At 44.8% G+C, this 12003-nt stretch overlaps 1 protein-coding gene across 2 annotated transcripts in view; it reads right to left on the bottom strand.

Moving 5' to 3' along the window:
• Positions 1-4513: 4513 nt before the first annotated feature.
• radil2a (Ras association and DIL domains 2a) overlaps positions 4514-12003 on the bottom strand; it is a 20418-nt gene continuing 12928 nt past the window's right edge. The window contains exons 10-16 of one of the 2 annotated variants that reach the window (XM_055051831.1): positions 11750-11922; positions 9841-9985; positions 9098-9279; positions 8725-9019; positions 5472-5593; positions 5258-5397; positions 4514-4950 (exon numbers count right to left, since the gene is read on the bottom strand). In XM_055051831.1, the coding sequence (XP_054907806.1) occupies positions 4842-4950; positions 5258-5397; positions 5472-5593; positions 8725-9019; positions 9098-9279; positions 9841-9985; positions 11750-11922 (1166 nt within the window). In that variant the 3' untranslated portion in view covers positions 4514-4841. Of the gene's footprint in view, positions 4951-5257; positions 5398-5471; positions 5594-8724; positions 9280-9840; positions 9986-11749; positions 11923-12003 lie in introns of both variants that reach the window. The other variant, XM_055051830.1, reaches the window with a different exon arrangement.

The following is a 12003-nucleotide window of genomic DNA, read 5'->3' as shown; positions in this document are numbered from 1 at the left end:
TGCTAGTAGAGCACTCTGGCCTCATTCTGAAGCTGGTGAGAAAATGAACTGAATAAAAGTTTCTGCAACTCAAAGTCAGATCAGAATAAAAAACTTCGATCAGGTTTGAACAGAAAGTTGAGCTCAGATTCACGTCAGGAAAAACTTTGGAGATTTTCAACTTCTGAAATTTCCAAGATTTTTCTAGAAAGTTTCTGAGATTAATCTGAAGCTTTGAGTGTTTTTTGGCAAAAATTTGCTCATTTCTCCCTTCCAGCTGCAGTGGCTCATATTGTTGACATTTTTACCGGCTGCCAATAAAAATGGAGATTTTTATAGAAACTGATAATAAAAAGTCTAACAGCTCTGAATATGATGCTTCACTTTTTAAAAGTGAGTGTAATTTACTGAAATGTCCTGCAGAAGCTGACAACACAAACACAACACAACCGCAACACAAACAACACAAACACAACACAAACACAACACAACCGCAACACAAACACAACACAGCGTCTGATTGGACGTTGGAAAAGCCTGTTGTGTTCAACTTGTGCTAAAAGGACTTAGCCTAGCAGTGAAGCTATGCTAGCCTAAAATAGCATCTCAATGCTAGCATGTAGCAGCTAATGCTAATGTCAGCGGCCATGTTTCTAAAGAAGCTCCATGAACGATCAGGAAACTCTTTGCTCCAATCTGATGGCTGAAGATCAGATTAAATGATCCGTTATTGAGCTAATATTTCTGTTTATTCAATAAATTAGCAGCAAAAAAGATTTGGATTTGAAAATGTTGCTGATTTGGTTGATATGTGGTTTTCAATTAAAATGTCATCAATCAATCAATCATCTGCAATGAGTGGAGTCCAGTCGGGTTGGACGGGTGGAAATGTGTTCAGACAGACATTAAGAGCAAATTAATATTTCATAAAAGTTAAAATCCTGATTTCACAAAACAGTTTGTCTCTGTTGAGGGATGAGAGATTTAAATCTGCTGCTGGTCCACGTGTCAGGAGGAACAGGAAGGTGAAGAACATCTGCCAGGCGGCGTCAGAGTGTGTGTGTGTGTGTGTTAGTCGCCGACGTGCAGGACACACAACACTCCAACAAATTAGAGCAGCACACACACACACACACACACACACACACCTACACACACACCTACACACACACACACACCTATACACACACACACACGCACGCGCACACACACCTACGCACACACACACCTACACACACACACACATACACACACACACACACACACACACACACACACACACACACACACACACACACACACACACACACACACACACACAAGCTCTCCTGTTCCTGACAAAATGTTCTTTTTTTCTTCCTGAAAACACCAAAGGAAAAACCTTTACTGTGGCTCCTGCAGCTGAAGTCAGAAAAAGTTCTGATTGGTCGGGTTTCTCTGAACGTTCTGATTGGTCGGGTTTCTCTGAACGTTCTGATTGGTCGGGTTTCTCTGAACGTTCTGATTGGTCGGGTTTCTCTGAACGTTCTGATTGGTCGGGTTTCTCTGAACGTTCTGATTGGTCGGGTTTCTCTGAACGTTCTGATTGGTCGGGTTTCTCTGAACTGTCGTTTTGCTCTGATGTTCAGCAGATTATCATTTATAATCTGAAACAACAGGACAGGGAATCCATTGGAATCAATGTGATCCTTTGTGATGAACTGATTATTAATCATTATGTGTGGACGCTTTGGCTCCTTTGAAAGGATTATTTACTTATAAGCAACATTTCAATGAATGTCAAAGAGATTCATAAGTAAAGTTCATAAATACTCAGGCATGGCAGAGGTAGGATGGTGATATGGGCTGGTTATCAGTCCAAACTGGATCATCAACGGGACGATGATACAGCATCAAATCTACAGCAGAGTGGCTAAGACAGTAAAGATTACCGGTCTAGTCTAAGTCCAGATTCAGATAAACTCAAAGTAGAAAAGAATCGAACGATGGAACAAAGTGAAACCAAACAGATGATGTCACTGCCTCCAGGTTCCAAATATGGAAAAAAATAAGAATTATCAACTGATCAATATCTTCCCCACATTTGGAACCTAATGAAGTCGTAACATTAATAGTGATGATAATGCTAACAATAATAACAATACTGTATATTTTTGTGTTATTGGGTTAAATAATGACAGGCCACCATGTTTCATGATGATTTTGCAATCTGCAGCTTTAACAGTAAATTATAAACTTTTACACTAAGTTTAACTCTGATGCTGATTCTTCCTCTGCTGAAAACCTTCTGTCTGCTTTATGAAACATAATGTTACAAATAAATGAATACAAACTTTATGCTGACAGTTTTAATTCAAAAAGATTGATGGATTAATTCAGTGGTTCTGTAATGCTCCTCTGCTGCCACTAGAGGCCCCCGTTTGGTCATTTTTCATCTCTTCCTGTCTTCAGCTAGGGTTAGGTTCATGTGTGACCTCCATCAGTCACATGAAGCCATTTTAACCACAGCAGCCTGATTTCAGTCTGATCGGCTCATCTGGCCCCGCCTCTTCCTGCCGAGCCTCGTCTGAAGACGGGACGTCCTGTCTGAGTCTGACGGACCCATTCAGGCCCTCCAGGGTCCGGCTCTGGTTCTGGTAGAACCGAGGAAGTGGCGGCCAGCGCCATGTTTTCACTGGTTGCCACAGTTTGTGTTTCCTGTCTGCATTGTTCATGACCAGCAGGAAGGATGAGCCGTCACTGAGCCGTCAGGTCGCTTCCTTCTGTCCCCGCTGCCGATCAGACAAAATGTTCTGATCCAATTCAGCCGAGGAAAACTGGTTCTGGTCAAGTCAGAATGTGAAAAGCTGGCAGCAGGAAAACCTTTGTAGGTTTTTGTGTCTCCCAGAAGAAGCAGCAGCAGAAAAACCAAAAACAGATTTTCAGCTCAAATAACAAAAAATAACAAAACTTTGGATGAAAGATCAAGAAACTCCAGTTTCTCTGCTAAAGCCGACGCTGAGGATGAATAAAGATCTGAATTCAATCTGCGATGGACAGGCGACCCCCGCCCGGGTCGGAACCGTTCGGGTCGGAACCGCGCTCCCTCCAGAACCCAATGGGGTAAAAAGAAAATGGAGGAACTGAATATGATGGATGACTAAATATTAGTTTTAATAATATTGCAAAACATTTTTTCTAATGTTAGTCAAACTGAAACTTCTGATTTTTATAGCTATTAGCATGTTTGGTGAACATGGCAGCCATGTTTTTTAAAACCTGGAAATAAAAAAGCAAAAAATGATGATAAAAAGTAGGAATGCACGATTCATCAGAATATTTCATTTCTAATGCTGAAGTTTCAGTTCTTAGTTGTTTTAGAAACGTTTTGAGATCATAAAGTCAGTTTGTAACGTTGCTCCAGAACCAAACAGCAGATAGTAAAAGTCTTTGTTTCTGCATTCGGACTGATTTTGACATTAATTTATGCTTTTAATTAGGGCTTTGACTTTATCATGTTAACTTTGATTAAGTAACTACATAAATTTTAACATGTTAAAATTGTTAACATAATTAACTGTTTTTTTTCCTTTTTAAAAACCAAATCTGATGAACAAGCTCCACCTGCTAACAGCAGCGAGAACGAAGCCTCTTCTCTCGGCCTGATGGGCTTCATTTCTCTTCCTGACCAACCAGGTTGGACCCTGGAAAACACTTTTGTTGTGCAAAAAGGAGTTTAACTATCAGAGAAGCTATGCTAGCCTAAAAAAGCATGCTAACATGTAGCAGGTAATGCTAATGTCAGCATCTGCAGCAAACATTTGTGAAGAAGCTCCATGAATAACCAGGACTTCCTGAAACTCTTTGCTCCAATCTGAAGATCCAGAACAGATTAAAAACTATAAACATGTCATCCGTCTATTTGTTCCGTAATGTAGCAACAAAGAGTGTTTCTGAATTGAAAACTTACTTTGTCGATGAAAATATGTTATTAATTATAGAGCCTACAATGAACACAATGAAACATAATGATCTTTAAATGATCTGCTAGCCTGCTAGCGTTAGCATTGGTTCCAGTGTTTATGGAGTGTTTAACCTCAGGGCCCCAGGGGCCCCGAGGTGTGCCAGGCTGGAACCCGCAGGGCGCTGGAAGGCAGCCGAGCGGCGGCTCCAACCGGCCCGACCCAGTCCGGCCCGCTGCAGGATCCGCCCGGCCGGTTCTGCTCAGCCCAAACAGAACCTCCTCCAGCAGAACCCTTTCTGTTTGCTGACTCAGCAGAATTTATCTGGAAGCCATCATTAGCAAAAACCAGGTTTGGTCAAGTTTCCACTCTTAATCTGAATTACTGAAATAAATGAACTTTTTAATTTATGGAGATGAACTTTGTTCATGTTTTCAGTAAAAGCAAACATTTAAAACTTCCTGTTGAATGAGACGATTAGAAACTAAACTTTGTTCTTCAGGAGAATTATGACTTTCACAAAACTATAAAAACAGTTATGAACCCAGCATAAACTCAGACGGTATAAAATAATGAAGCTGATAAAGTCAAAATCTTTCTGAGATCAAAAAACATTTAAATAAATCCAGTTTCACTGAACAACAGCAGCGTGAAACGATTCAGTTTTTATGAAACATGAAGGCAGCAGAACCTGAAAACATTGAACAGATTACTGAGCTGCTGCCTCCTCCATGTGTTTACAGCAAACGTTTGGATCCGAGCCTGCAGCTGCAGCAGCTGCTGCAGTCACAGGTTTTCCTCTCAGTTTGCAGGTCATACAGAAGCTGCAGCAGTAGAAAGCAGGTTTCTAGCAGCGACGGTGGGTCTGGAGGATCCAGCGAACCTCGGCTCGGCGCTGCAGTCGGAGGAGACTCTCTGCTCTCAGCATGTAGCTGCAGCTGCATTCCTGCTGCTGCAGCTGCAGCTGGTGTCCATCTTTGCCACCAGCAGCCTCAGAGTGTCTCCTGCTGAACGGATCAGCTCTCTGCCTCTGAAAGCAGATAGCAGCCAGTTAGGATGCTGCTAAAGTGTTAGCATTAACATGACGAATGCAGTGTGAATGCAGAGTGAGTGCAGAGTGAGTGCAGTGTGAATGCAGAGTGAATGCAGAATGAATGCAGTGTGAATGCAGAGTGAATGCAGTGTGAATGCAGAGTGAATGCAGAGTGAATGCAGTGTGAATGCAGAGTGAATGCAGTGTGAATGCAGAGTGAATGCAGTGTGAATGCAGAGTGAATGCAGTGTGAATGCAGTGTGAATGCAGAGTGAATGCAGCTGTCAGGTCTTTGCTGTCTTACGTGCTGTATTCCAGTCCAACAAGGCTGGCGCCGTTGACGGCCAGGATCCGATCGCCGGTCCTCAGCTTCCCACAGCGAGCCGCTGGAGAGTCGGGAACCACCGACTTCACGTAGATGCCGCTCATCCTCAGTGCCGTTTGCTGCAACGTGGCAGAATAAAAATGGTGTTCTGATGCAGAGACGCTAAGCAGTGATTACTGTCCTGGTGTCTCACCGTCCCGTCCACCAGGGCCAGTCCCAGGCCGTGGGGCCCTCTGTGGATCTCCACTGTGAATATTTCCTCTCTGTCTTCTTCTGCTGCTGCGTCTCCGGGTTCCCCATCGCCGCTCCCACCAGCTGCACAGAGCAGAGAGGACAGCTGGAGACAACGTGTCCTTCTAGAGACGTCCAGAAGTCCTTTGTGTCTCGTCTCCAGTTGGTCAGTCAGATCTTGGACCGTTAGTCAATTAAAGTTAAATTTCAGATCAAACTTTCAATATTTAATGGTTTTGTTGAACAGTGGGAAATTAAAATAATTTTCCGATTACAGTTTGTTTTTTTAAACATTGAAGTTTATTGAGCCGATAAATCAGGTCGTTTTTTTTTACCATAAATGTCCAGCCCTACTGTTTGTTTGTGTCAACAAATAAAGCTATCACAGATTTTATGAGGTCATGGAGTTTTTCTGTTCCCAGACTGTTGGAATGAAGAACCAAAGCCAGTGGTTAGACTGGGAATAAACCAGTAGAAACCCTCATTACTGGGTGGAGCTGATGACTCAGCGGTGACATCATGAAGCTTTTATCTGGCAGCAATCATCATCGTGAAACCTTTAACCAGTCAAACAGCATCAGGTTATTGTCCTGGATGAAGCTGCTCACATTCAGATTCCTCCCACCAACCCAGCTGGAAACTCCCATGACCGGCCGCTGCTGTCCATCCTGACATCACAGATTAAAGGATTACTAATCTGGGCAGAACCGCAGAGACCAGGGTCAGGCCGGGGATCCATCGGGATCCATCGGGATCCATCGGGATCCAGCCACTCCGCTCCCACCAGGAAGAAGTGGCAAAAATATTTGTGATCAATGATAACAAATCAAGTCGTGGGGAACATGAATCCCGCACTCAGCATTCACATCAGCATGATGATTATTTCTGGAGGGGAGGGGCTGGTCGTGGGGTTCAGTTTGGTCATGCAGCAAAGGATTGTGGGTGTTTAAAAAGCAACTAAAACCTGAATCAACTTTTTTGCAAGTAAACTGTTATTGTAGTTTTAACTAAAGTAGTAACTTATTTCTGTGCAATTTTTGTATAAATCTGTTTAATTCTGGAATATTTGGCCTGAACCCGTGTCAGTGCTGCCCTCTGTGGGTTGAAATGTGATTCACATGTTGCCTCCAAAAACAGATCAACAGGAAGAGAGAGTTCCTCCACCTGCAGCCAGGAGCATTTTTAAAATAAAAGTTGCTAAATAAAGCAACATAGTGGCAGCAACAATCCCCCAGCTAAGCCCCTCCCCTGAGCCCACGCGTGGCTCCGCCCACTTTGGACTACCATGTTGTTGGGGGCGGGGCTAAACTTTCACAGGTGAGCCGGAGAGCAGAAGCAAAGCCAACAGGGTTCCCAAACAATAAGGAAAAATTTTATAAAATATTAGTTTATAACGGTTAATATCAAATACTGGCCCAAAATCTTCATATTGTTTTATTTTTATTAACTTTTAATACATTTTTGTTAATTTTCTGCCAATTATCCCAGAACTTATTAACAGGACATTATGTATTTTAGTTAATACTACAACAACAGATCAATACATTTGTAATGATGATCACATTAAATCAGGCAAAACTACTGATGCATTTTATCTCAACTAATAAATGATGTCACAATAAACTGCTGCAGTTCTCCTACCAGAACTCAAACATTTTTATTATTTCTGAGCCACAAAGTTATGTGACAGTAATTACTGGTGAGGAATTAGCAGCCATTAGAGGCAGACGGTGCCAGATGGCTCGCTTTCAGGCCAACACCTTAACGCATTTAGCTGAACTGCTTTCAATAAAAGCTCAGAGAAAACAACAGCAGCCAGAGAGTAAAGACGCCTGATGAAGATCAACCAAATCCTCCAGCTTACGCCTATAAAAAGGCACACAAACACCCAGCAGGGGGCCAGGGCGGTCCGGGAGCGCAATAAGGGTTAGCACCTGGTTAGTGCATGGTTAACGGCTGCTTACCGCCTGGATAGGAACTGGTTAACATCTGGTTAGTGACTGGTTAGTGCCTAGTTAGTGCCTGGTTAAAGGCTGGTTAGCACCAGGTTAAGGGCTGGTTAGTGCATGGTTAACATCTGGTTAGCACATGGTTAACAGCTGGTTAGCACCTGGTGCTAACATCTAACCCCACAAATCATGGGGCTGAAAGTCTGGATCAAGTTTGACAACTAAAGATAATCTCAGTTTTAATCTCAAATTATTGCTCAATTTCACAAAAATATTAAAAAGTTGTGTTCCTTTTGAGAAAGAGAAAGTTGGAGAAGCTGACAAGTAACCAGCCATCACCCCCTCTGCCTGACCTTTGCCCTTTAACCTCCTGACCTCCACAGGAGTAAATAAAACATGAAGCCCGGATGTCTGAATCACTGGAACCCGGTCTTTCCCAGGCGGTTCTGGTTCCAGACGTCGGTACCGGGTTCAGACCCGGTCCGTTCCTTCATGACAGCCAGCTGGTTTTTCTGCTTTAAGATTTGTTTATTTAAATTCATTTAATGAATTTAAACCAACAAGTTTCTCCGTTTAATAGTAAAACGTTTCTAATCTATTAATTCAGATTTTATTTCATTAAACAGAAATAAAATCATCCTTTTTGACAAATTCCTGCTTTCGACTGGCGCTGGATTGATTAATCACAATGAATCGATTATTGAACCGATTAATCATTAATTAGAGCATACCGAGTCTTAAAAGTCATTTCTTGTCTAATTTTACCAAAACTGAACAAACTTATATAAGCATTTTGCATTTAATCTAATTATTGCATTTCAGGGAGGAGAACTTTTATTTTGCTATTTAGAAAGACAAATTGATTTAACAATTTCATTTTATATAAATTTATAATATTTTATAAAATAAGCTCCAGACACTCAATGAAAAATCTGCAGGATGTGATTAATCATGTGACTAATTGACTATTAGCTGTAGCGCTACTGCAGGAGACGTAAGACGAAGCTCCAGCGTTGCTTTAATCTGGGGATTATTGATCTTTGATCGGTGCAGGCAGGCGGTTTTGGTGCTGCAGGTGTTTCCTCCTCTGAGGCCCAGAAACATCTGGATCAGTTTGAGGCTGAACCTTTACCGTGTCTCCAGGAGGAACTCATAAATCGCTGAACCGGGTCATAGAACCGGGTCATAGAACCGGGTCGTGTTCTCCATGTTGACCTCTGTTAGGCTTCACGAAGACAGAAGCCTGCCGCTGACCTCTGACCTTACCTGTGTGCGGCGCCTTGGGCTCGCTGGGCTCAGGGCCCTGCGGGGTGTTGGGCGGTGTCAGCAGGCAGGACGGGTCCAGCGCCAGGCTCTTGTGGTACCCGGTGCCGGCCGGACCCGGCAGGGCGTTCTGCAGCTGAAGGTTCTTCAGCTTCTGGGCCAGAACCGCCTCGCAGCGGCTCAAGTCACCGTGCGACCCTCTGCCCCGACCTGGTTCAGCAGAGGAGAGCGGGTCGGACTCCCCGTCCGGAACGGGACGGGTCCCTGCGGGTCCGGCGCTGCTCGGTTCGTCGGGAACCTGAGTCAGGGCGACAAGCGACCGGTCAGAGACGCCAACGTTTTTCCTGACCCGACCCGGATCACAGAACCTCCTTACCCGCTCCAAAACAGAACCCGGGCTCTGGGTCTCACCGAGCGGCAGTCGGCTGATCCAGTCCTGCAGGCGGGCCAGCTGCTCCAACAGAACCGGGTCAGACAGAACCTTACCCGGCTCCAGCTGGAAGCAGCTGCTGGGCAGGATGAGAGGAGGATGGCTGTCCAGACTGAGCAGGACGTCCCCTGCCAAGCAGAATCAATAATCAATAATCAGTAACAGTGCAATCAGTGATCCATCATCATCAATAACAGAGCAATCAGTGATCAATCATCATCAATAATAGAGATGATTGATCTGAATAATTTAAATCTTATAGTTTTGCTGTTATTGTAGTTCAAGAAAATAAATATTTTCTCATTTAAAATGAGAAACTTTAATTGTTTATTTTATTTTTTAAAGTATTTATAATATTGTACAAAAAGCTTCAGCGGCTAAATGCCAATATTTACACCTGATTAATCATCAGAATAATTGATTACTAATAATAATCAATAGTTGCAGAACGAAGCCGGAGCCCAAACCAGAACAGGAACAGAAAATGGCCGCTCACAGATGTTCTTCATCCTGGACCCAAATAACTTCCAGTCGCCACTGCCGGTTCTATAAAGTACTGGGCCGGGCTGGGCCGATTCGGGGGGCAGAGCAATAATGCCAGATAAATCTGTAAGGCGCTGTCCTGCAGCAAGGGGGCAAGCTGAGCCAGACACAAGGCATGCTGGGAAGAAAAAATGAAAAAGTCTCACCGGTCCGGAGCGCGTCCTCAGCCTCCTCTGCTGGCGGACTCCACCCAGGGGGGCGGGGCTTCCCGCCGCCGTACTCCCTCAGCATGTGGTGCAGCTGAGCCGGCGTCAGGGTGGCGAACTCCGCCCTGAGGGACGCCCAGGACGCCTGCAGGGGCACAGAGGGAAAGGTCGTCGCTGCTGGTGGTGAAGGACATCAATAGATGAGGAAAAACTGAGGAAACGCGAGAGTCAGTGGAGATTTTCTGTGATTACAGGAGAAACGTAACGTGGTTCTTTCTGACCGTTTCCAGCTGAATCAGTGGAACTAAGACGTTCTGTGTCACAGCCGAGTCCGACTGGAGGCGGTGTTTTAAATCTGTTCGTTAACAACAGAGACCTGAAAATGGCTCTGGATGGTTTGTCTGCCAGTTATTGTCTGGGAGCTAAATGCTCCTCGCAGGCGGAGCTCCAACAGTCAGGCAATCTAGCAGATGCTGCATCAGCTCCAGCAGCTGCAGCAGCAGCGGCCGGCGGCTCCAGCAGCTGCTGCATCAGCTCCAGCAGCTGCTGCACCAGCTCCAGCAGCTGCTGCACCAGCTCCAGCAGCTGCAGCAGCGGCCGGCGGCTCCAGCAGCAGCTCCAGCAGCTGCTGCATCAGCTCCAGAAGCTGCAGACAGAAAACTAAAAACCACGCAGGGCGTGTCCCCCTCTGCGGCGACCACAAGTCGTCTCATTCCAGAGCGGTGATATTTCTCTCAGCCTGTCAGCAGCGCGGAGCCTCTGGCTGCTGCTTTGAGTCATGCTGTGGAAACAGGTGTCAACTCAACATGCCAGACTAATGTCTCACACTACAACACGCTCTGAGGGTCAAATTAGCTGCACGTTGAGATGCAGTACATCTTTGTGCTTTAGAAAGGAACAAGATTTTCATAGTTTCTAACAAACAAGATGGCCGCCACAGGATGCTCTGTTCAGTCAAAGGGATTTTCTACCAACATGAGGATCGGATATTTTGGGTTCATGAGTTAAAATCTGCCATATTTCCACAACACAACGGATCAGAATCACACAATGAAGAAACGTGTCGAAGTCTCCTGAAAATGACAAATCAGTCTAAGGAGGTGCTGAAGTTTAAGAAGTTGGTCTGGATTCTGTTGAACCGTTTCTGTCTCTGAATGCTTCACTGCAGTGATCAGGATCTATTCAAACAAACTGAAAAACACAAAAGCTTAACTACCAGTTGAAACAAATACAAACATGAGGTGATGCTGGCTTATGACTTTTAAATAAAGGCAGGAAGAGTCTTCATAAACCTTACTTTGACTGAGCCCTGCTTCCTCATCCACACCTTCATGTGAAGCTCATCAAACCGTTTCTATCCTGAACTAAAGTCCCTCTCATCCCTCCATGCCACAACTCCGTCTCACAGCGACGCTCAGTCCAAACGCCACCACTGACATGGCAACCCAGAGCAGAACGGCCACGACATGGCAACCCAGAGCAGAACGGCCACGACATGGCAACCCAGAGCAGAACGGCCACGACATGGCAACCCGAGCCATCAGATTTCAGTGGTAATCTGGGCGTTTGGTGTTTTCTGTTTACTTGCAGCTGAACCTGAACAGCTGAGGAAAAGAACGTGTTGCATAGGGAGGATGAGGTGTTTCTGGATGTTTGGTCTGAACGGCTGGATAAAAGCAAACAGGATGTGAGGCGGCCCCAGGTTAAACATTACTCCGCTCCAGGATTTACTCTGGATTATATAATCAATCAATCAAATTGTATTTGTATAGCACATTTCAGCAAGGGATTTCAAAGTGCTTTACATCATAAACACAAGAACACAAAATCATGCAACATATAATAGACAATACATTGTTACATATTACATTTCAAAAACAGTTCTAAAGCAGGTGTGTTTTTAACTGACCTGCAGAAGCGTTTCTTTGGGCGTGGCCAGCAGATTGACAGCGGCGGAGATCTTCTGCAGGAACTGAGCGGCCATGTTGGTGAGGCCCTGATTCTGGACCCAGTCCATGAGCAAGTCCAGGTTGGCCCGGATCTGCACGCCGCGGGACCACTTGTAGAACCCGGCCACGGACCCTGAAGAATCAGAACCTTCAGTTAGCCAAAGCAGTCCATAAGGCCGGCATGAACAGAACCCAAACATTAAACATGCGAACT

This window comes from Poeciliopsis prolifica, unplaced genomic scaffold, assembly GCF_027474105.1.
Source record: "Poeciliopsis prolifica strain line A6 unplaced genomic scaffold, Auburn_PproV2 SCAFFOLD034, whole genome shotgun sequence".
NCBI lineage: Eukaryota > Metazoa > Chordata > Actinopteri > Cyprinodontiformes > Poeciliidae > Poeciliopsis > Poeciliopsis prolifica.
Note: the sequence above shows the minus strand (reverse complement) of the source record. Positions and strands in the feature narration are given on the sequence as shown.